The 25,918-nt window shown below is 31.4% G+C and overlaps 1 protein-coding gene across 1 annotated transcript; it reads left to right on the top strand.

Moving 5' to 3' along the window:
- Nucleotides 1-16,197: 16,197 nt before the first annotated feature.
- On the top strand, nt 16,198-17,885 carry LOC120126051 (plastid-lipid-associated protein, chloroplastic-like). Its single transcript, XM_039144353.1, has 3 exons — nt 16,198-16,592; nt 16,812-17,007; nt 17,574-17,885. The coding sequence occupies exons 1-3, from the start codon at nt 16,198-16,200 to the stop codon at nt 17,883-17,885; spliced, it is 903 nt and encodes a 300-aa protein (XP_039000284.1).
- Nucleotides 17,886-25,918: the final 8,033 nt, after the last annotated feature.

Raw genomic sequence — 25,918 nt, 5'->3', positions numbered from 1 at the left:
GCTTGGATAGGTATTGTGTTACATCTTCACATTTCCTTGGAGTGTTTTTATATTTTAGAATGAGTTACAAGACGTTTCTAGAGGATGATTTGGGGTCATTTGAAAGACTTTTTGCACACAAACTTTCAAAACTTTGGGAAAGTTTCAAAAATCTTCGAAAGAGCCATTTGAAAAATATGACCGTTGAACCCTATGTATCGAAACTTTAATAAAAGTTTTGAAACTCTTTAGATAGTTTTGAAACTATTAGAAAATATCAAAAAATTTCGGGAAACTATCTTGGAGAGTTTTGAAGCTCTTGTAGAAGTTTTGAAACTTCTAGTCAAAATACTCATTTTAAGGTTTTGATTGGACTTTAAATTATTTTGATGAAAACTTTGATTAAATTCAATTTAGTCCAAAAACATTTTTCCCTTATTTGTTATATTAAAATATTAGTTCTACATATAACATTGCAGAATTTGAACTACATCAGGCAACAAATGCTTATACTTTTATTAAAGTCTCTCTCTTCGATATGTATAAATTTGCTGCTATCTTTTCACCTTTCATCACCACAAGAGATTTATAGAACACCTTCACGACTTATTTTAATCTTGCTTGTATTATTATCCAATAATCCATAGGATAATAATTTTTTCTCCAGGTTTTTCATGTGTCGTACATCTCAAACAATTTAATTGTTCTATCATGCATCTTCAATTTGATGGTTCTAATTTGCCAACAATCTCTAAGGCATGATCATTGCAACTGACACAAATATTATTGAGATAGGTTCATAATGATTGAACCATTCTCTTCTTGAGGTCATGTGATATGTGGATCCTAAATCAATAAGCCATATATTTACAAATCTCTTTCTACCTTCCATGGTGGCTGATGCTTCACAACATAGAGCATTTCCATCATCTGAATTGTTTACGATATTTCATTATGGATTGAAGTTTTTAGCTAAAATCAAACAATCCTTCTTCAAGTACCCTTCTTTCAACAGTTGTAGCCCTTTAAAGGTTTTCTCTTCTAAACTTTGATCTACCACGGTTATGACTGTTGCTTTGGCCATGTTCTATTGATTCTCCTCTCATCACTATCAACACCTCTACTTATTGTAGATTTACTTGTCTAACTTCATTGCTCTTGCGACGCTTTTCTTCTTGTAGAAAAACGGTTACAACATCATCGAAGACTAGACTGATAATATTATTGTTTGTCAAGTTGATGATGAGTTTAACATAAGAATCAGGTAGGTTTTGAAGTAGAAATTCAATACGTTCTTGTTCTGATATTGTACAAATGAAAGATGTAAGCTGAGAAAATAAAGTATTCAACGTGTTTAAGTGTTCTGCCACTGAAGTAGATTCTGATATCTAAAGAGTTCACAATTCTCTCTTAAGGGAAATTTTATTGTCCAACGACATGACCTCGTTTTATTTAGTGAGAATATCCTAAATCTCCTTGGTTGTCTTATTTTTCTTTATGCTTGACAATACCTCATCTGCTAAGGCTAGATGAAGGTTTGTCATTGCATTCCTGTCCATCTCGTTTCATTTGTTATTATATGTGAAATATTTCGGCCTTTCACTGATAGCCACCAGACAACTAAACTATATTTCCTAAGGATAACCTTCATCTTTAATTTCCATAATGAGAAATTTCACCCATTAAACTTTTCAATATCGAATTTCATTTTCATAACTTCTATCACATATAGCTCCCACTATTTCATTATTTTAATGTGAATAGTTTCCTGAAATCTTCGAAGAATGGGTAATACCTTCTTATTTTCTTATGTTGGAGGATCCACATTAGTGACAACCACAAAGATAATAAGTCGATATTACACACCCAAATCAGTCTCAGATATTAATTATTACGAAACATGGTTGTTGGATAGAGCAAAATTACAACTAATAATTTGATGAAATAATAATGAAGATAAAGGAGACATAAATTTTACGTGAAAAACCCCTGAATAATATATGGTAAAACCATTGGAAAAAGTAGAAGAATTTCACTATAAGAAAATAGGAATTACAACCTTTTTCGATCTAACAAGGAGAAAAACAATGATAATTTTCTCTCGATAAAAATAAGAAAGCAACTCTATAAGAAAACTCTCTAATTTCTCTAGTATTGGGAATGTTGGAATGATTTGGGATGATTATGAATGACAAAGGACTAAACTATTCATAGTTGAAGCTTAGATATCTATCTTGTAAATAGACTAAAGTGTAGGTGTCGACACCCGTTTTAGTTCGAGGCCCGTTTTTATTTTATTATTATTATTATTAACTAAAATTATTTATTATTATTATTTTGTTTGCCGTACAAATTACAAACCCGAATTGGGCCCAAATACAATTTGCCCTAAGCAACCCAATCGACCCAATAAGTTACAAGCCTAACAAGAACAACCCAAGACCAGAGGTCCAATCCAGCAGGCCCATACAATAACCCAAATTAATTAATTAGGGTTTTTGAACCCTAATCCTTCTCACCACCGATTACACCAATGGTTCTTCCCTCGTCGTCACGTTGCCATTGTTTCGGCCACCGGTGGCTGACAATTCCAGCAGCTATTCAACTACTCCATCGTCATCACCTCTAGTTAATAGTGACAACCAAATCAAAAAAGGATAAAAATCATAAAAACACCCATTAGAAAATTAATAATAATCCAAAAAAGTTGGGATGCATTAATACAAGGATAAGGGAAATAATTTCCCTCAGTTTTAGGTTCAACCAAACACGTCAAGCATGGAAATAAAACCAGAGCCCGAAAAGAGAGTGCGGGAAAAATAGAGAGAGAAAACTAGAAAAAAAGAACGAAAAAAGAGATGACAAATAGAAAGTAACCGAGAGGAAGAAGAAGAAACTCATATTTTGGCTGGATCTAGTCACTGTAGCTTCACCGGGGTAAAGATTTTACCCTCACCACTTAAGGTAAACCCTTACCTTCTTATTTTCAGGGGGAAGGGAATCTACCTCGTTGGTTTAAAGGTTTAGGTTGAGAGAATTTTATATTTAGTTTCTAAAAAGAGGTGTTAATGAGTAAAATTGGCCTTCATCGGGCTTTGTGCGGTGGTGGCCACGGTGGTTTGTGGCTACCGATGAGTTTTCATATAACTTTTAAAAAAATGAAATGAAAGGGTTGAGAGAAAAATGGTAAGAAGGGTCAGCTGACTTAGTGAGAAATTAGTTTTAAAATGATGTCGTTTAGGGGGTTAGGGTTTCACTAGTTTTGCGTATGGGTAAACCACGTTGGGTCATTTCAGGTTTTAGAAAGTTCAATTTAGTCACTGAATAAGAGTTTTCAATTTTATGTTTTAAGCTCTTTATTTTGCTGGCTCTATGTTTTAGTCAATGTATGTTTAGTTGATGTTATTTGGGTAAATTATTCGATTGAGTCTTCGAATCTGTGAAGTTATAATTTTAATACATCATAATATGTTATGAGAGTTTCTGATTTTTTCCGCTATGTTTAGTGCGCGATACATTTTGGTCACCATAAGCGATGAACTTTTGATTTTTTTTAATTTTCAGCATGTAATATTGAATTATTTCATTTTGGTTCCAAACATAGGGGTTTATTACGCTATCAGTGCTTGTAATATTTGATTCTTGTATTATATGCTTTGTTATTTAGTTAATTTGCAATAATTGTCTTAATCTCTTGTTAGTTATATAGTTTAATCCTTAAAGTTATCATATTTATTATTTTAATCCTTCATTTACATGTTTGTCAATTTCTTACTAATTGAAATATTTTCAAATATTATTTTATACAAGGAATTTATGGAAACACCCCTTGACAAGGATTATATTTCTAAGAATTAGTGTGTTTCTAAGAATTGCTAGAATAAATTAATACCTTTTATTTTTTAAATGAATTTTTTTATCTATTTTATATATTTGTTTTATCTAAAATTTAGGGTAATATTATTTTTACGAGGAATCCATGAAAATACCCCCTTAACGGATTAGGAAGGTATTTTCAAGGATTTTCGTACAAAATAATATCCCTTTTAATTTTTCTAAAAAAGGATCACATTTTAAATGTATATTCAAGTTTGCCAATTTCAACACTCAGATGATGTATAATCACTTAGGTATAGATTTAGGGTGCTGTGGGGGTGCTAATACTTCCCCACGCGTAATCGACTTCCAAACCCTTTTTCAAAACGAATTTCTTGCTAAACGTAGATAATTGTTTTTATATCTTTTAAAATTAGTTTTCTTAAAATAATTTTAAAAGGTATTTTTAGGTATTCGACCTACCTAATCCAAAGGTCGATGCCGACTCCAAAACTATTTATTTGTTATTTATTTTAAAACCAATATTTTTCCAAGATTAAGTTGGATCGCTCCTCGCCATAGCCCTAAAATGCTTAAGGACCGTTCCGACAGCTTGGCGACTCCTCTGGGGACATATTTAGAGAGTCAGGCAGTAATGGATTATACACCATATTTTTAGTTAAAAATGGTAAATTTGAATGATATTTAAATTTTGATCCTCATGTTTTGTTCACATGGCATCATATATCTTTTATTTATTTATTAGTTGTACTAATGTGATTGGTTTACGTGTTTCAGATTTCTGACTTTTTTTAGTTTGATTGTTCTTGGATTGAGGAAAAAGATTGTGAGTTTCCCCTCACACATGCTATAATCGTTTGATAATTAGAGTATTCTAACTGTGCTCTATCCCGTTAGGTAGGGCTGAACTCTACGCTTACGTGAGAAAATTATTTTTCTCCGCATGAGCTTTAGCAAGTAACCTATGTGGTACATATGTCTCATGTTTACGAGCGAAACATTGAGTTTACTCGCATGGACATAGGGAAATGCATCCTCTCAAATTGAACTCGAACCGCTTAAGCCTATAATGGGTGAGGATCGAGAGTCTGGCAGGCCCAAGGGGGCACCAGTAAAGGACAATTCGAGGAACTTGTTAGTATTACCAAATTTTTGCCTGTTTCATATTGAATCTCTGTCTGCGGTTCTTCAAAAGTCGCAAAGAGGAAACTCACTCTAACCTTTTCCTTGAATTTATTTATTTATTTTGCAAAAAGCTTGAGAATTAGAAGAGTATGAGGTTAGGTTCATTTTTTTTACTTCAAAAAAGCATGTGAATTAGATGTCATTAGGCTAGGATTTATACGTTGAATTAAGCATGGGGGTAGAAAACATGTATGGGTAGAACTGTTATAAAAGCATGTCAGGGTAGATACCATGTCGGGTAAGATCTTTTCCTTTCGCAAAAATTTCTTCTGCTTTTTGGTTAAGTGGTACTAACAATTTCTTTGTTTTATCTTATTTTTATTTTCCTTATGTTTGCATTTGTATTTTCACATTGTAACCAAACAAAGTGTTAATCCACAAGTGATTAACCAAATTAGAAGGTTTTCATATCGACATAAGAGTTCCATAACTATGTAGTCAAATCCATAAGGGCGACGACTCCCATTAAACAAAGATCAAGATGGTATCAAATAGCCAGATGTTGGTTGAGTTGAGAGTGAGAAGATCCTTCGTGAGATATCAAGGTCGTTTGCCTCTTGGAGAATCCCACAAAAATGGAAGTCTAGAGATCCAATGATCATAATAGGTGAATTGGAGCGAAGAAAGATGAGTTAACACTTTGAGAAGTCCAACAACGACTATGAAGATAATATCCAAACGTAAGAAAGGCTTAGATCGAGTAAATGAAGAAAATAAAGCTCGTTTGTCTAGTGTAAGGAGAACTTATGGTCTGATGAAGGTTGTTCTATGGTGGTCGCCTTTGGAATTAACACCTTGTATATTTGCATTTTCATCTGTATTTGCATTATCATTTTGCATTAGCTTATTAATTTTGATATTTTCTTCTATAATAATCTTGTTATATCATTTGTACTATCTTGCTTTTATGATTGTTTTTCATTTTGCTTTCATCGCATGATCATGACATAATCAAAAGGTGTTGATTTATGAGTGGTCATCAAGTAAACTATAACACAGCTAGGGAATGACATCTTGAGGAGACTCTGAAGATAGTGGAGAGCTATGCACCCAGAGATCATATGTCCGACGAAGAGCAAAAGGTGATAAGAGAGATAAGAGAGCAAATGTCCAAGAGGATGGATAAATTAAATGTGTGTCCATTGAAGAGTAGATAACATGGGTCACTAAATTTAAAAACGATGTTGAATAATGGGGAAAGAATAGGAAGTTGAATGAAGGTCAAGCCAAGAAGTCATTTCATGTTTTACAGTTTGCAGAAATAAGACTCAATACAACCATTGATGATTTGGAAAGATGCCAAGTCGAGAATCAGATGTTGGATATGTCAATAGCCAACATGGAATCTTCATATTAGTGCCACAAACATGAGTTTGATGTTGAGCTAGAAGCCAATAGAGCCAGGAACAAGATATTGATGAGGATTGTAGATAATTTTGAAAATATTACCCAAGGAGTTCATAACAACGAAGACTTTCTTACGAGGAAAAATGAACAACATTGTCTACAACTATGAGAATTGACATAGAAGATGAAAGAAAAAGATGACATAATGTAAGAAGTTGTTTCCCAAACAAGCAATGTGGCTCACAAGTTGATTAATTTAGATGGTTTTACAAAAGAATTGAAGCAGAACGACAACTCAACACTCAAATATGAGAGGAAGTGAACTTGGCTTTTAAAGGATATAAAGAAGATAGAAGTAAAAGTTATCCCTTATGTGTAAAGTTTGTTTGGCATACTGAAACCATTGTGTTCAATGAAAATTGTTTTAAGATGGTCACTCTGGAATAATACCTTTTGAATACATACATTTATATCACACATTCTGCTTTTTCATTTTTGTATTTTTGCATTCTTATGTTAATTTTTGCATTTTTACATTCACATCTATACATATACATTGCAAAATATAAGTTGCATCTTAACATACATTAATCACGAATCCTGCTAGTAACTCGCGGAGAATCTTGTGACAAAAATGCTGAAGGTAAATTGAAGCCACCCCGTTTGTACCTAAAGAAGGTTTGAAAGCCATGGATATGAAGCTTGGGGCATGCCATTAAGAACTGTGGGGTATCAAGGAGCAAGTTACAGAATCTGATCGATTCAGGAGCATGGTTTTTTTAATTAGCAAGTGGGGCATTAGATTGTAATAACCCTGAATATCCAGCCAAGCACCCACATTTTTGTTGATTAATGAGACATTCTAATTAGGAAAAGATCATTTCATTCATCATGAAGCTCTATATCACTTATAGGGTCTTGTTTTACATTTTTTTTGTTATTCATTTCTTTATTTACTAAATAATTTGTAAAAATGTTTGATGATTGAACGTATGCTACTTTTAAGGTTATTAGCAATGAATCAAATTTTTAATCCGTTAGTTCTTTGAGTATCAAATTATTTAAAGATTCTTTTAATTTTTCAAGAATTATAGATCTTTGGCAAGTGGAAAAATTAGACCTTTCATATATCTTCCAAAGCTAAAAACACAATTACTTAATCTTTTTTTACCTTACATAATTCATGGTCATTAGGCACTACTTTTATATGAGACTCCGAAGTCATACCTTTACTTTTTTTTTTCGAGACACCAAATTCATACTTTTACCTTCTTGGGTAGAGCCAATTTGTTTATAACACTACCTTTCTCCATATACACGACTTCAAAGTCACACATTTGTCTTTTCATATACAAAACTATCATTTTCCATTATACCAGTAAAATCGAAAGGCCTCAAGTGTAGAGTTTTCATTAGTTTGTGAATCTTCATGCAAGAAGAGATGAGATGGGGCATCATAGATCAACATTTTCAAGAGAAGCTTGAATAATTGGGGCATTCTCGAAGCAAGAAGAAGAATAAATAAAGGGAATGATTCAAATAATTCTATCATGCATTAATTATATTGTTTTCATGCAAATAAAAGTTAATCTTGAATATTCACCCCCCTGGGGATACCTCTTTTTGCAAGGAATTCTGTGTATGAAATAATGAATGACCTTCTTTCATTTATCTTTCCACAAAAAGAGAAAATATATCCCTTGTTGTCCCAATTTGAGACTGAATTATTTTTCTTTCGATTCAACCCTAACCAAGAATCACCCTCCACATTGGGGGGCAAGGTAAATGATATCTGTTTGCAAGAGTAAAATTCGTCAATCTAATTTTGTTACAGAGGAAAGTCTCTGTTAAATAAAGAGGAATAACAAGTAACCACATGGCATATCAAATGCAAAGTGCTTAGAGATCAGATCCAGTCAAGAACAACAAAAGAGGTTCTAAATGAAAGAAACAAAAAGTACAAGAAAGTAATCAAAGCAATTGGAGTCTTATACTCAGCTAATAAATTCATAAAAAAAAATCTAGAGATAAAAAGAAAAGAGAAAATATTGAAAAAAAGAAGAAAAAAAAGGAAAATGAAAAAGATAAAAAAAAAAGAAAAGAGAAAAGAAAAGAGAAAAGATAGAAAAAAGAAGAAGGAAAAAAGAGAAAAGATAATAGATAATAGATAAAAAATAGAAAAAAAGAAGAAAAAGAAAAAAGAAAAAAGAAAAAAGAAAAAGAGGAAAAAGAAAACAATGAGACAGAAAATAAATCAAGTATTCCAAGATGAGTGAGTCATTGAGCCTTAAACCACAAGGTTGATCATATGCAATCATTTCAAAGATTCATATTCTACAAGAAGAACGAGAAACACTGAAGATATAACAAAATGGAGATGAACTCTAGGGTGAAAACCCAAAAACGAGCAGTCTAGAGGGATCAAGAAAAAGAAAAAGAAGATAAAAACATGTAGCAAGCAGATCCAAGCCAAGCAAGGCAAGATTGAAGGCATCAAAATGAATTGATCATTGGTTCAATTACCCTTAAACACTTGTTTGGGCCTATTTATCCCTTTCTTTCGTAACCATGAGCCATGACCTATATTACATGCCTGAAAAGTCCATTCTAATCATACATGGATTTCTAAGTGAATAGACTATCTTCATATTTCAGTCTGCTTCTCAGGATTAATTTTTATTTGCTAAAATTGGTTTTCTAAAATCTTTAATGCATGATAGGAAAAATAATAAAGTGGATTCAAGATGTAAAATTTTGAATAACGTCTTGAAGCCAAAGGAGGATTCGAGTTAAAAACTTGAAAGGGCGGCTCAAAAATTAAATTGTGCAACAACGACATAAGAGACGGTCTTGCAAAGCTCTTGATGAAGTACCACACATCCCAAAGGTGTTCCCAAGATTTTGGAACCAATAAGTATCTCTAGAAGATGAGCATAACAACCACTTCCTCAAGTCAGTGGACACCCAAAGAGACATATATGTTGTAATAAAAAGGCCAACCTAAGAGACCTTACCTTTTCAGAATCAACCTACACCTTAAATTTGTAAGTAATTTTGACACTTACCAATGGGATATGATTTTTTTGAAAGATTAAAAGAGTAGTTGACATGTTTGATATTCATTAAACTCTTGTTTTATGATTTGTCTCAATCGTGAAACCTAAAAAGGGGCAATATTTTTCAAAAAAATTTATTAAACATTTTTCAAAATTATTTTAATTGATATTTTTCAATTTTTTGGAAATAAAAAGAAGAAAAACATTTTTAAACAAGGAAATCTCTCTGGAGTAGGTCTTGGTAGTTGACACATGTCTCTCAGACACAAAGTTCATGCTTAGAATTAGTGTTGGAGCAATAAAATGATAAATGTTGGGGCATTTTTGAAGGCCCATATCATCCAGGAATACAAGATCATTGAATTGGAAAAACATTTATTTTCAACGAAACATAAATGTATGAAGAATAAAAATGATGATACAATGAATTTGCTTCTAAAACTCAATGGAAAACTTAGAGGGCTAAGTTCGAGGTTAGTAATTGAGCAAAAACCTTCAATTCCAGTTGTTTCTAAGGTTCTAACCATCATCCTTGGCATGATTGTGTCTCATGGCTCTCCTAGGCAGTATGATTTTCCATCAATTGCTACGATGGTCAGCTACATCCAATGACTTTTGATTTCCCGCTATAGGGCAACAACATATATACAGTCTCCAAAGCTTGAAATGGTGGATCCTCTTTTCAAAGATGAAAGCTCTATTGTATTTCTACACAAGTTCAGTCGGAGAAAGGCAATCTTATCAAGAGAAAAAAATTGTTGGGGTTAAGAAGAAATTAACACAACTCAAGAATTGCAAGAGTGCACGCTGATGCAAACAAAAGACAAGTTAATCAGGAAGAAAATGAAGATTTCTCTTGCAGCCGTTCCCTCCACAGATCAAGAAAACATGCATTTATACATGATACATAAATTTTTTGTTGTTGCATCATATATCATTTCATACATACATGTTAATTTTGATCTCCCTTTTGAGGATGCCTTTAATTTTTTTGAGAATTTTTTTGTATTTCTTAAGATGGTTTCCCTAGAAACTTCAATCTTTCAATGTTATTCTTGACTTCCTCATGAAGAGAAGTCGGTCTTTTTTATTCTTGACTTCCTCATGGGGAGAAGTAAATCTTTGTTATTCTTGATTCCCTCATGAAGAGGAGTCAATCTTTCAATGTTATTCTTGACTTCCTCGTGAAGAGAAGTCAATCTTTTTTTATTCTTGACTCCCTCGTGAAGAGGAATCAATATTTCAATATTATTTTTGAATTCCTCGTGAAGAGAAATCAATCTTTGTTATTCTTGACTTTCTCGTGAAGATAAGTCAATATTTCAGTATTGTCTTTCTTGACTCCCTCGTGAAGAAGAGTCAATCTTTCAATGTTATTCTTGACTTCCTCATGAAGAGAAGTCAATCTTTCAATGTTATTATTGACTGCCTCATTAAGAGGAGTCAATATGTCATTGTCTTTCTTAACTCCCTAGTGAAGAGGAGTAATCATTTAATGTTATTCTTGACTTCCTCGTGAAGAGAAGTATATCTTTCAATATTATTCTTGAATTCCTCGTGAAGACAAGTCAATCTTCATTATTCTTTACTTTCTCATGAAGAGGAGTCAATCTTTCAGTGTTATTCTTGACTTTCTCATGAACAAAAGTAAATCTTTCAGTATTGTCTTTCTTGACTCCCTCGTGAAGAGGAGTCAATCGTTCAATGTTATTATTGACTTCATCGTGAAGAGAATTCTATCTTTTAATGTTATTCTTGACTCCCTCATAAAGGGGAGTAAATCTTCCAATGTTATTCTTGACTTTCTCGTTAAGAGAAGTCAATCTTTCAGTTTTGTCATCCTTGACTTTCTCATTAAGAGGAGTCAATCTTTTAGTGTTGTCTTCCTTGACTTTCTCGTGAAGAGGAGTCAATCTTTTATTGTTGTCTTCCTTGACTTTCTCACGAAGAGAAGTCGATCTTTTAGTGTTGTCCTACTTGACTTTCTCTTCAAGAAAAGTCAACATTTTAGTGGTTCTTAACTTTCTCATAAAAAGAATTCAGCCTTTTAATGATGTTATTCCTGGCTTTCTCGTGAAGAGGAGCCAATCTTTTAGCGGTGTTATTCTTGACTTTCTTGGGAAGAAGAGTCAACTTTTTAGTGATGTCATTCTCAACTTGACTTTCTTGCGGAGAGGAGTTAACTTTTTAGTAGTATCATTCCTCAACTTGACTTTCTCGTGTAGAGGAGTTAATCTTTTTGTAATGTTATCTCGAATCCTGACTCTCTTAGGACTTGTGTCCTTTAAAGATCAATTTAGTCTTCCTAAAGATTGTTCCCTAAGGAACCAACTCCTTGAGGTTTTAGGCTCATTGCTTTAGAAACCTCACTTTAGTCTCTCTTGAGATCATTTTCCAGAAACCTCAACCTCATCTTCCATAAGACTCTAGAAATTAACTTTGTCTATTTTGGGTCACTTCCCTTGAAAGTTCTAATTTTTTCTTTCTTAAAGACCTTTTCACTTTCTCAAAAACCTTTTTCACTTTCTCAAAATATTAATGATAAATGAATTGCATCACTTCATTTTTTATTCAGATTCGTTGCACTTTCAAGATGAATATTTTATAGGTTTTTCAAGAAAACTAAAGATTTATGACCAGCAGAAGTCATCAACTAATCTAAAGACCCAAGAAGGGAAAAGTTCAAATGAAACTCGAGTCAAGGCGGATTCACATATCTGGTGGCTGCGAGACAAGTTCCCACAAGAGAAGTTGATTCTCAAAGATTCTCTCAAGTTATAAACTTTCGAGTATGATGTTTTCAAATTCTCAAACATACGCTAATGATTGGTAATGTTTGATTTTCAGATTCGATCTTCTTGAAGATAAGTGAAGCAAATCGATTTTGATTCAATCTTCCCTGAAGAGCAGTGGAATAGATCAAAGATTTCTTGAGTCTGATCTCCCTTAAAGAGTAGTGGAGTAGATTCTTCTTCTTTCAGATTTGGTCTTCCTGAAGAGAAGTAAATCAAATCGATTCTGATTCAATCTTCACTGAAGAATAGTAAAGTGGATCAAAGTTTTCTCGAGTCTGATCTCCCCTAAAGAGTAGTGGAGCATATTCTTCTTATTTCATATTTGGTCTTCCTGAAGAGCAGTAAAGTAAATCGATTCTGATTCAATCTCCCCGGAAGAACAGTGGAATGAAACAACATTTCTTGGTCTGATTTACCCTGAAGAAACAGTGGAGCAGATCCCTTATCAAATTTCAAAGCACGGAGATGGAACCAGAAAAAACGCGTTGTCTTTTTATCATTATTATTAACTAAAATTATTATTATTATTATTATTATTATTATTATTATTATGTTTGCAGGCCAAATTACAAACCCGAATTGGGCCCAAATACAATCTACCCTAAGCAACCCAAACGACCTAATAAGTTACAAGCCCAACAAGACCAACCCAAGATCGGAGGCCTAATCCAACAGGCCCATGCAACAACCAAAATTAATTAGGGTTTCTGAACCCTAATCCTTTCAGCCACTGATTACACCAAGGGTTCTTCCCACGCCATCGCGCCGCCACTGTTCCAGCCACTGGTGCCTGACAATTCCAGTAGCTATTCTACTACTCCATCATCATCATCTCTATTTAATAGTGACAACCAAGTCAAAAAAAGAAGAAAAAAAACCCACTAGAAAATTAATAAAAATCCCAAAACATTGGGATGCATTAATACAAGGATAGGGGAAATCATTCCCCTCAGTTCTAGCTTAAACCAAACATGTCAAGCATTGAAATAAAACCAAATACCGAAAAGAGACTTGGGGACATTCGGTTTTGATAAAAACAGAGAGAGAAAAGCTAGAAAAAAGAACGAAAAAAAGAGATAACAAGCATAAAACAAATAAGAGGAAGAAGAAAAAACTCACCTTTTGGCCGAATCTAGTCACTTTAGCTTCACCGGGGAAATGATTTTACCCTCACCACTTAAGGTAAACCCTTACCTTCTCATTTTTGGGGAGGGGGGAAGGGAAGGTACCTTGTTGGTTTAAGGGTTTAGGTCGAGAGAAGGTTATATTTAGTTGTTAAAAAGAGGTGTTAGTGAGTGAGATTGGCCCTCATCGCGACTCTGTGCGGTGGTGGCCATGGTGGTTTGTGGACACCGATGCTTTTTCATACAACTTTTATAAAAAGAAAAAGAAATGAAAGGGTTAAGAGAAAAAGGGGAAGAAAGGTCGGCCAACTTAGTGAGAAATGAGGCTAGGGTAACCAAATAACTCATAATGATATATATATATATATATATATATATATATATATATATATATATAAAAATTAGTTTTAAAATGATGCGGTTTAGGGGGTTAGGGTTTTACTGGTTTCACGTATGGGTAAACCATGTGGAAGTCATTTTGGGGTTTACAAAGTTTAATTTAGTAACTGAAAGAGAGTTTTCAATTTTATGTTTTAAGCTCTTTCTTTTATTGGCTATATGTTTTAGTCACTGAATGTATAGTTGATGTTATTTGGGTAAATTATTCGATTGAGTCTTCGAATCTGTGAAGTTGTAATTGTAATACATTTTAATATATTATGAAAGTTTCTTATTTTACCCCTATGTTTAGTGCGCGGTACATTTTTTCACCATAAGCTATGCACTTTTGATTGTTTTAATTTTCGGCATGTAATATTGAATTATTTTATTTTGGTCCCAAACATACAAGTTTATTACACTGTCAGTTCTTGTAATATTTGATTCTTGTATTATATGTTTTGTTATTTAGTTAATTTGCAATAGTTGTCTTAATCTCTTGTTAGTTTTATAGTTTAATCCTTAAAGTTACCATATTTATTATTTTAATCTTTCATTTACATGTTTGTAAATTTTTTGCTAATTGAAATATTTTCAAATATTATTTTATACGAGGAATTTATGGAAACATCCCTTAGCTGACAAGAAGTGAGTTTCTAAGAATTGCTTGAATAAAATAATACCTTTTATTTTTTTAAAATGAATTTGTTTTTTTATCTATTTGTTTTATCTAAAATTTAGGGTAATATTATTTTGTACGAGGAATCCATGAAAATACCCCCTTAACTGACTAGGAAGGTATTTTTGAGGATTGTTCATACAAAATAATATCCCTTTTAATTGTTCTAAAAAAGGATCACAATTTAAATGCATATTCAAGTTTTCCAATTTTAACATTCAGATGACGTATAATCGCTTAGGTACCGATTTAGGCGATGTGGGGTGCTAATCATTCCCCACGCGTAATCCACTCCCGAACCCTTTTTCAAAATAAATTTCTGATTAAACACATATCATTGTTTTTATATCTTTTAAAATTATTTTTCTTAAAATAATTTTAAAATGTATTTTTAGGTATTTGACCTACCTAATCCAAAGGTCGACGTCGAATCCAAAACTATTTATTTTTTTCTTTATTTTAAAACCTAACATTTTTCAATATCATGTTGGATCGCTCCCCGCCATAGCCCTAAAAAGCTTTATGACCGTTCCGATAATAGGGACTAAATGGATAATTTTCCCTTACCAATTTTCAACCAAAATCAACAATAATTTTTGAAAATTTACTATGCTTAAAACGGTGTATTAATGCACCACAATTCATTTTGACTTTTGAATATTTGTTTCTAAAAATATTTAAATTCTTATATATTTTAAAATTTTTAAATGTTTTATTTTGATAATTTACATGAATGAGGAACGACATGGGGAGAAATAATAGAGGATGACAAGCAAAAAGATTAGGAATTGAGAAAAATGAACCTATTGTTTCATTAATTCATAAATTTGGGGATTACATTATTCCTAATACCCTATACAACTAGGCACTTCTATAGACCAATATAACACTAATCCATTAATCAACTAATAACCATTTAACTAGTAATCAGTTACAATGGCCTAACACAACTCTTTTGGCCCAATGATAACAGTTTCTATTCCTCATGGATTGATTTATTTATTGAAAACTATAAGAACCAAATTTTGCATGATAAATTTTTTAATTTAGTAGGGCAGTTTGCTGGGCCAATGTATTTGTAAATAGAGTAAATTGCAAATTTAGTACTTAAATTATTACTTTTGTTTTATTTTAGTACCGAAACATTGTTTTTCAAAAACGTTATTTCACGTTTAGTTTATGTTTCATTTTGATACCCGTTATTTAAAACTTAACTATGAATTGACATGTCATCATAAGAAAATGTTACATCATCGTTGAAAAATAAAAAATTGTCACGCCAACAATTCTATTATGTTTTTAACGATAGGGTATCAAAATGAAATCTAAACTAAACCTGATATATATATATATAGTTTATTAATAAAGTTTAATTACCAAAATAAAATAAAAATAAAAATTTATGCACTAAACTTGCCTTATGAACTAAATAAAAACACCCGGGGGAACATAAAACTTAAATTGAATTATAATTGTTCGAATATATATAGTTTGGATCGTACTAAAAGAAATTCAAACGGAACCGAAGGATTATTTTGCTTCGCATTACGTTTAGTTTTCAAACCAGGTGGAAGTGTGTACAGCGTGGGAGATATTTTAGCATTAAAATCTTGGAATTAATGTACATGCCAACAGCGTGTCCATCGAACTTAGACAACTTCAATGACAATTATGCTCGATTATTTTTTTTTATTTTAAATTTTAAAGATTTTATTTTTTAATTTAAATTTAATCCTTATTTAAGGATGTGTAGTAGTAATAATCTAATTTTATTCTTACATATCGCAAATCTCCGAGTGTTTAGAACCTGAAAAACAATGGCTAAACTTTTACAATTGAATAACGTTCCATGCAAGACGTTATCAACTCCACACCATTTCCAAATCATTCCAAAACCTTCAATAATGCATCTTAACTATATGAAACCAATTCATAATTCAATCTGCGTATCTCACTTTTTGACCCGAAAGTCAATCCGGCCGAGACCCGGTTTCCAAGTATTTGCAGCGGACGACGACGGCCGGGACAAGGAGGAAACGGAGAGGTTGAAGAAAGCTTTGGTGGATTCGTTTGAAGGGAGTGATCGTGGGTTGAAGGCCACTAGCAAGGCGAGAGCTGAGATTAGTGAGCTTATAACTCAGCTCGAGGCCAACAACCCAACTCCCGCTCCAACTCAGTCACTGCCTCTGCTTAATGGCAAATGGATTCTCGCGTAAGTTTCTCTTTCTATTTTTCCCTTTCTTCATTGAGTTTTCTTAAGTGTGTAAATGAACTCATCTTGAACGAATAAAGCTATGTTCGTGTTGATTTATTTATTTTTTGAATATGTTTATGTCCCTCATTTAGTATTTACGAATATATTTATTTAGCGTTTGTGAACTTACTCGTTTATAGTTTGCTTTATACAATCATGTACTGTTTTGTGGCACAGGTACACATCTTTCACTGCTCTATTCCCGTTCCTGTCAAGGGGACAATTGCAGCTATTAAAAGTAGAGGAAATATCACAAACCATAGATGCTGAAAGTTTGACTGTGCAAAACTCCGTCCAATTCTCTGGTACATTGGCCTCAAGTTCTGTTACCACCAATGCAAAGTTCGAGATCCGAAGTCCGAGGCAGGTGCAGGTATGTTTAGGAGTGTAAATAAATAGAGCATTCAATGAACTGTTCGTGAACCGGTTGTATAACATTCATTTATTAAATTAAATGAACGAGTATGAACTTAATTTTTATGTTCATTTAATAACTGAATGAACACGAAAAAAGATGTGTCGGGTTCATTTACGTTCACGAACAAACTCCTTTATCAGTCTCATTTTCTTTTCTTCTTTTAACATTTTAAATATTGGTGGAAGTATTGACTAAATTGAACATATGATAAATTTTGGAGTTCAAACTGTGAATCTTAAGGGGCTTAAGCACTAATAATGTAATTCTACTATTTCTGAACATATAAACGAACATGTTCGCAAACGCTAAACGAACCTAACACAAACACAATATTAAAAATTCAAACAAACTGATCATGAACACATTAAAAAATAAACAAATAAATACGAACTCAGACTTGTTCGTTCAAGCCCGAATACATTTACACCCCTAGGTACATTGTATATGTCTGCAATTCAACCTATCATACTGAGCAAGTTTTCCTTTACAAATGCATGAAATGGTTCTTATGTTTCTTGCAGATCAAGTTTGAAGAAGGCGTAATCGGAACTCCCCAGCTGACAGACTCCATAGTGTTACCCGAGAATGTGGAATTTCTGGGACAAAAATTTGATCTGAATCCCATTAAAAGCTTGCTCACCTCTGTCCAGGACACGGCTTCCTCCGTTGTGAAGTCGATTTCAAGCCGACAACCGTTGAAGTTCTCGTTAGCATACAACAATGCAGAATCATGGTTACTTACGACGTACCTTGATGAAGATGTGCGAATTTCAAGAGGAGGGAGTGGGAGCGTTTTCGTGCTCATCAAGGAAGGCTGTTCTCTCTTGAACTAAGACTTCACTCACTTTTGCATCACGTTATCTATGCTTCTGGTTTCGATTACACTAATGTAATACGTTAATAAATAATTAAGTAATAATACTTAATATACACACACACACACACACCATCTTCTATACTTAAAGCACCAAACATGTATTATTAGTAAATCAATGCAAGTTATATTAAACATGTAAATTGAAATGTTTAAGCAAACCGCCCCTCATCTCAAATACATTTTAGTATTAGCCGATACTTTGAGGGGGTTGTCATAAGCATTTTCTACCTAGAGCTAGTTTGACATTGTTTATACGTAATAGTTTTGAAAAGCGTTACGAAAATGTATTTGAAGAAAATAGTTCAACATTTAACCGTTTATATATTATTTTCAAAAAGATACAGTAAAATTCAAAATATATTCCTTTGAATTATATTTAAATTCATTAACATTATTTTTCTAACATATATTATGATATATTATATATGTTAGAGATTATTTTTCATACATATATTATGATACATTATATCTGTTAGAGTTACTATTTTATTAAATTAATTAAAAAATATATTTTTTAATTATGATAATGTTGAATTATATCTTGATATAACAATTAAATTGTAAAATTGATTTTTTATATTTAACAGAATTTGTCAAAAAATTATCAAAAATACTTCAAAGTCCAAATTAACTTGAAAATTTATTTTTAAATGTTTTTCAACTTGTTTGAACCTTTTCAAAAATAAACTCGACCATTTTGCACTTTAAAGTCATGTTTCCAAGGTATTTTTGCTCAAAGGATCAATCTCTTGGGTTCCAGTAGCAAAGATAGCAAAGAGATCAATCCCTCAAGGATAAGGATCGATCCATTCACCAAAAGGATCGATCACTCGATGAAAATGATCAATCTCTCCCCTTAAAGGATCGATTCCTTTCTTACAATGGTCGAATTATTTGAAAAATGATCGATTTTCAATAAATGATTTATCTCTTGTGCATTAAATATTGTTTTTGGGTGTAGGTAACGGCTATAATGATCTTCAACGACTCCAAACAACTAGAATTGGTAGAGAAGATATAAATTGAAGGTTAAAGCATCTCAAGGTCAACAAGAACCAAATTGAAGCAATATACCAATATCAAAGAAATGTTTAGTGATTAATTTTGTCATATCCTTTGCAACACACTTGTGAGCTACATTGTTTAATTTGATCAGTATTATTTGGGCGAGAGCTTAATTATTACAAATACATTTATCTTGTGAGGTTTTCTCTCTGTTTGGTTCATTTGTAATTCCTCTTATGAAAAGAGTTTAAACAAAGTTTTAAGGTATAAACCTTGGGAGTTTCTATAAGGTTACATGTTGTCCTCAAAGGTTAGCAAATCTAGTGGATTTGAGAAATCTAATGAATTGTTGATGTGAAATCATGTTCTTCACGCCTTTTATTTGATCATATGTATGATTTTGAGGATATGATCAATATATATATATATATATATATCACACCATCTTCTATGCTTAAAGCACCAAACATGTATTATTAGTAAATCAATGCAAGTTGTTTGAAATTCTTGAATTCTGAGATATGTTTAACCTAGAAGGTTAGTGCTCTATTTTTTAGGGGATTCTGAAAGGAGAATTTACTAAAAATAATGTTATTATTTAATATTAAAACTTTAAAAGGATAATGTCTTTTAACAGATAATAGCTTTTAATTTCAAACATTCAAAAAGATATTGATCTCTTTTTAATATTCAAATTTCAAAACATAATGAATATCTTTTAATTTTAAATATTCAAAAAGATATTGTATCTTTTAATATCTTTTAATATTCAAATTTGAAAAGCTAATAATTTTTTAATTTGAGATATTTAAAATGATATATTTATCCTATTAATATTCAAATTTAAAGATATAATAAATATCTTTTAATTTATAATATTTAAAAATATATGAATTTAATTATTAAATTCATCAATGAATTCCCTTCATTTTCCAATAATCCCCCACATTAAAGAAATTAATGATTTTATCAAAATATTTTAACTCGATATGGTGATAGACTCTTCGATCGATAGTTGGATAGGATAGATAGGTATCCTCCTTTGAACATTCTCTTATGACAATATATTTACTTTGCTGGCTAACCTATAGATGTGATGTCCTTGAACTGTTCTACCGTTTGTCTAAACGATGATATACTTCACACAACCATTTCTCTGACAAGAATTTTAGTTTTCATGGGTATGTCCATAAAGCCCTGAACATTGTCTGGTTCTACAAGAGTTTGAAAAAACTATGCCAAATAGTCTTCTTGAAGTGGCATCACTTCATTCTCACATAGGTGACTTATGTTGTTTGGCTCATCGAAGAACACAAGGGCTATTAAAAGCTTTGCTTAGCCTATATCACATTGATCATTGTTTACATTATAGGAACAAACTTGGGATAAGAACCTCCATAGTGACCATAAGTGGTTTATACAATTAGGTTGTCTCATTGAACCTAGATCTTGGGATCTCTAGTCAACTAGGTAGGGTTTTCCTTCACATAACTCCTTTAAATTCCATGGGCTTTAGTCTTATTCGTTTAGATTTTTTCTCAAATTGATCTCAATCTAACCTGTTTAGTGGATCCACGACGTTATCCTTTGATATTACAAAATCAATAGAGATAACTCTATTTGAGATCAACTATCTAATAGTATTATGTTGACGACGCATATGTTTCGACTTAACATTATACATTAAATTCTATGCTAGTCACGACATATGCATATTATGGTAACATGTTCCAGCCATTCGGGAATATCCTCCAAGAAATTCTAAAGTCATTTAGCTTATTCTCTAAACTTAGCTAGAGTTACAAACTCATATTATATTTTGATCTAGTTATATCATTTTCTTAAGGATTTTCATGACATGACTTCTCTTACTAATGTGAAACATATTCACTTGTGCCTTTGATATCTTGAATATTAAATATCAAACTATCCTTCAACGACAATAAGATCTATGGAATAACACAATCCTTAATTTTGAGTATATCAGAGGTATCTTATCCGTCTCACAATCTCTTTTTAAAGGTTGTCCCTGAATTACTTGTGAATCTACTTAAACTGATCATAGTGAAAGCACTATCTAGTCTAGTACAATTCATTTGGATAGTTTATAACCAGTGCATATTTTATTTGGTTAATGTTTTAACCTTTGTTTTTATTTCTGGAAAAATGTTGACTCGCATTCATTGGAGTTCTGGCTATACCAAAATTGTCTTTACCGAACTTCTCTTGTCCATGTAGTGTGATCCTATCACTATGAGACTCTTAGAAAGATATTAGATTTTGGATGTCAAAAATCTAATATGTTAATCACATATTTTTCATGTCAAATCTTGACTCATATCAGTTAATCTCATATTTTTCATTTCAAATCTTGAATTTAACATGTCTTTGGTACATTTTACCATTTCATTGTTACTTCCAGCAATGAGCACGTCATTGACATACAAACATAGAATGATATATTCAATGTTTACACTTCTAGCATATACACATTTGTCACACATATTTATCTTTAATATGTTTTTTATCATGACACTATCGAACTTTTCATGCCATTGTTTTGGTGCTTGTTTAAATCCATAAAAAAGACTTCACCAATATACAGACTTTGTTTTATTGACCTAGAACAACATGCCCCTCATGTTGTTCCATATATATTTTTTCGTCAAAGGTCTCCATTTAGGAAAGCTGTTATAACATCTATTTGATGTTCTTCTATATTTTTTAAAGCGATAATTACGAGAGTATCATTCTTTTGAATGATATTCTTGATATAAGAGAATATGTATCAAAGTAGTCAAGACATTCCTTTTGTCAGTAACCTTTTATTATCAATCTAGCCATGTACTTATCAATTGTTCCATCTGTTTTCATTTTCCGTTTCAAATTCTATTTAAAATTTAGTGGTTTAGTCCCCCAGAGGAAGATCTATTAATTCCCATATATGGTTCTACATGATGGACTCTATTTCATTTTTAATCGTTTTCTTCTATAAGGTGCCTTCAGATGATCTTATAGCATCATTATATATTTGAGGTTCAGTCTCTAACATAAAGGTTAGAAAGTATGATTCCTTTAGGAACAACAATGATTCCTTTAACCACTGAGGTAAGTTAGTTCGTGCAATCAATGCTACTTCTAGAAACAAGTTCTGTTAAATATATTTATTCATAGAAAATTGAATAAAACATGTTTATTCAGATTGCTTCTTGTTTGGAAAAGTAGATCAATTAAACTCGTTAAAAAAATAAGAATTAAATTTCCAAAACCATATTTATTTACAAGATCTCACTATACAAACATGTCGAGATTTCTAGGAAGTAAATTCAATGATGTATTTCTTTTTACAAAATAAATTCATACTTGATTCTTAAGAAATAAATTCAATCATTTAAATTCTTTTAAAAAACAATCATTTAAAATTCTATGAAAATAAATTCAATAATTTATTTCTTTCTACAAAATGAAATCGTTCAAGATTTTCAAGAAAATAAAATTTGACGATTTATTCATTTTACAAACCAGACTCATAAGATTCATAGGAAATAAATTCAAATATTTATTTCCTTTTACAAAATAGAATCATTTAAGATTATGAAGATAATAAATTTAACAATTTATTTTCCTTGGAGAGTTAGAGTCAACGCAAGATTCTAAGGTAAAATAAATTCAATAATTTATTTCCCTTTTTTCCATTATTATATCTTCTATTAAATGACAAAATTAGTGGCACTAAAACTCGAAACAAATATATCATGGTAACTCGATTCTACTTAACAACTAGAAATAAAAGGACTAATCCTTTAATTTTGATAACCCAATATTCAAGATTCTTTGATTAAACTTTAAATATGTTTGTATCTATAAAATTTCTCAAAAGAAATTAATAGTACGATAACAGAATCCACAATGTTTCCAAACACAAACCATAAGTATTATTATAATAATAATTAGGTTTAAGGGTAGCTTTTCCCCTGTAATAAACACAATTTATCAATGTCGTCCTTATCCTGTTTTCGCATCAATTTAGCCATTAAAGTTGTTTAATTTGCATCAAATTATACCATTGGTCGTTTTATCTAATAGAACCATTATTTATACTTATGTGGACGTCGATGATGACATGAAATTTATTAAAAATAAAAATATTTTAATCACATGTAACGAGGATGGGTGTCACAGAAGAGGATATATATGTAGTTGTGGAAGTAGAGAACACTGAGTACTGCATTGAAGAGAACAACGAAGGCGCAGAGCATTACTTTTCCATTAAGAGAATAATCAACGTGATTTCCTTGTAAATCCATCAAAGAAAATATGGAGAAAAAATAAAAAAAAAAAGTATATATTAGAACCACAGATTTTTTATCCTTTACAAGCCATAACCCGACCCATCAACATTTCTGACCTCGGTACAGTAAATCAAACTTAATCAGTTCATCAATACCACCCAATTGATGGTTCAACGACCTAAAACCGATACCCATCTACCTAAAAAAATTGAAGGCAGCGATATTAACAACTATAGTCGCCCTTATCTTTCCCGTGGCAACCTGCAAAAGTAACAGTCCCAAAATCAACACCAGTCGAAGTAAGAAGAGAAATAGAAAGGTCAAATAGGTGAGTTTGTCAATTTCCAATGATCTAGACATCGATTGGAAGATCCGTGCGGTGGAAAGGTTGAAATGGCATCGAAGAGCAACATAATGCGAATATGGCTCCATCGGACGGTTGCTGGCGATGAAAGAAAGTATTTTGTTTTGAGGAAATCGATTGGTTTTCGCTAAATCTATGATGATATGTGATTTATTCGAGTGATCAAAGGTCGGATTCATGATGAGGAGAACAAGATAATTTTGATGATGTATTTTGGGTCCCGAATGTTGGTCGACGACCAACACGATGGTTAAAGGAGGCTGGTAACTGAGTGATGGAGCAACCATACCCGAGAGTAGAGAGCAGGGGTGTAACGCATAGAGAAGGAAATAAATAAAGTGAAAAAAATACGGGGGGATGAAACTTAAAATGGTGATATATATTTGCTTCCAAAACTACGTAGTTTTGGGTGCTAGAAGAAATAAGAGAGATAACAACTTTAGTCATCTGATGTGGAAACAACTGACATCTATGTAAGCAGAAATTAATGGTTTCGTTAGTCAAAACGGTAAACGATATAATTTGATGTAATTTAGCAACTTTGAGGGCTAAATTGATGTGAAAATACGATATGGGCAAAATTGATAAATTAAGTTTATTACATGGGCAAAAGCTACCCTTAAGACTAATAATTATAAATACCAAAAGATATTATTTATTCATGTCATATCTAATATTTTATATCAAAAGACCATGATTAATGCTCACATGCATTTATTATGGGCAAAATCTTTCATCATTATAATATTACCAAATAATACCATAACATATAAAGAATCACATTAATTTTTTAAGTGTCTCACATTGGTAAAGTTGCAGGCAACAAACATGTATGGAAAAAAATCATAACCAAATAATCACATTAATTCTTTATTTTTGATTTTATTATCAGATAGAATCAACGTTCTGAAATAAAATTAGTAACCAACATCACTTTAACGAGACTATTTTTGTAAAATAGAATTGTCCACTTTGAGCTTAAGCAAGTTAAAGCGATAGAATAAATCCTGAAAACAAATTTATTTACTATCTCAAATTTCTTACGATTTTTGAATAATCTCGAATTAAATAAAGGTAGAAGAAATATTAAAGTCTGTCTTAAGATTGTTACTACCTCCATCCCACTAAAAAGGTCTATTATTGACTTTTTAAAAGTTAAAATTTTAAACTTTGACCATAATTATTTTAAATATGTTTAAAAATAACTTTTATTAAAATATATATTTCAAAATTACTTGGTTAAAGATTTCTAAAATATATTTTTTCATATTTTTATCAATAATAAATTTTAAATAAAAATAAGTCAAAGTTAAAAAAATTGACCCAAAAAAGTTAATAAGGGATATTTTAAATAATCCAGAGGGAGTATAACATAATAATAATATGAGATGATAATCAAACTTAAGAAAATAAAACAAAAGAAGTTAAACTTCTTTAAAAATAAAATAAAATATATGGAAAGAAAAATACTTTTTTTGATTGATCTATCAGTCGGAAACAAGTTGAGGCATATAGCTACACAATTTCCATAAGACAAATTTGTAGCCACATCTCGGTGCACGAGATCATTGGTTGTATGTCTCGTAGTATACAATAACTAGATGATTAGTTATAGTAGCACAACTATATAGATCACAAACTATATATTGTCTTTGCCTATCACCGAAAAACTAGAGAAAGAGATAAAAAGAATTTTCAAGTTGTTTGAAATTCTTAAATTTTGATATAATATCAACTTAGAATGTTATTACTCTATTTTTAAGGGATTCTCAAAGAAAAATTTACTAATAATAGTAATAATATCTTTTTAATAGATAATATCTTTTAATTTGAAATATTCAAAAAGATATTGATATATTTTTAATATTCAAATTTAAAAAAGATAATAAATTAGATTTTAATTTGAAATATTTAAAAAGATATTGATATTTTTAATATTCAAATTTAATAAGATAATAAATATATCTTAATTTGATATATTTAAAAAGATATAAATATCTAATTAATATTCTAGTTTAAAAAGATAATAAATATTTTTAATTTTAAAAAACTTAAAAAAAAATGAATTTATCATTCCCCCTCAATACTGTGAATCACCTTGATTCTTAATTTCATCAAGGTCATTCACTTCATCATCCAACATTCTCATTTCTATATTCTAATTAATTATTGCATCTTTTGTTTGTATCTGCTTAAAGTCATACGAATGATGGGTATATTTCCATATACTCGTCGATAGGTTTTTTTTTGCCCCCATAACTCCAGGTGGACTAATTATTTAGCTCAATACGGTACAAAAAGGATTATTTATAGAACTACAACATTTAT

Source organism: Hibiscus syriacus, unplaced genomic scaffold (assembly GCF_006381635.1).
Source record: "Hibiscus syriacus cultivar Baekdansim isolate YM2019G1 unplaced genomic scaffold, ASM638163v2 tig00110450_pilon, whole genome shotgun sequence".
Lineage (NCBI taxonomy): Eukaryota > Viridiplantae > Streptophyta > Magnoliopsida > Malvales > Malvaceae > Hibiscus > Hibiscus syriacus.
Note: the sequence above shows the minus strand (reverse complement) of the source record. Positions and strands in the feature narration are given on the sequence as shown.

Excerpts from the sequence above, each read along its gene's own strand:
- LOC120126051 (XM_039144353.1), top strand. The coding sequence starts at position 16,198 with ATGGCTAAACTTTTACAATTGAATAACGTTCCATGCAAGACGTTATCA. Across the intron at positions 16,593-16,811 it reads AATGGCAAATGGATTCTCGC|GTACACATCTTTCACTGCTC; the intron begins GTAAGTTTCTCT and ends TTTGTGGCACAG. Across the intron at positions 17,008-17,573 it reads GAAGTCCGAGGCAGGTGCAG|ATCAAGTTTGAAGAAGGCGT; the intron begins GTATGTTTAGGA and ends TGTTTCTTGCAG.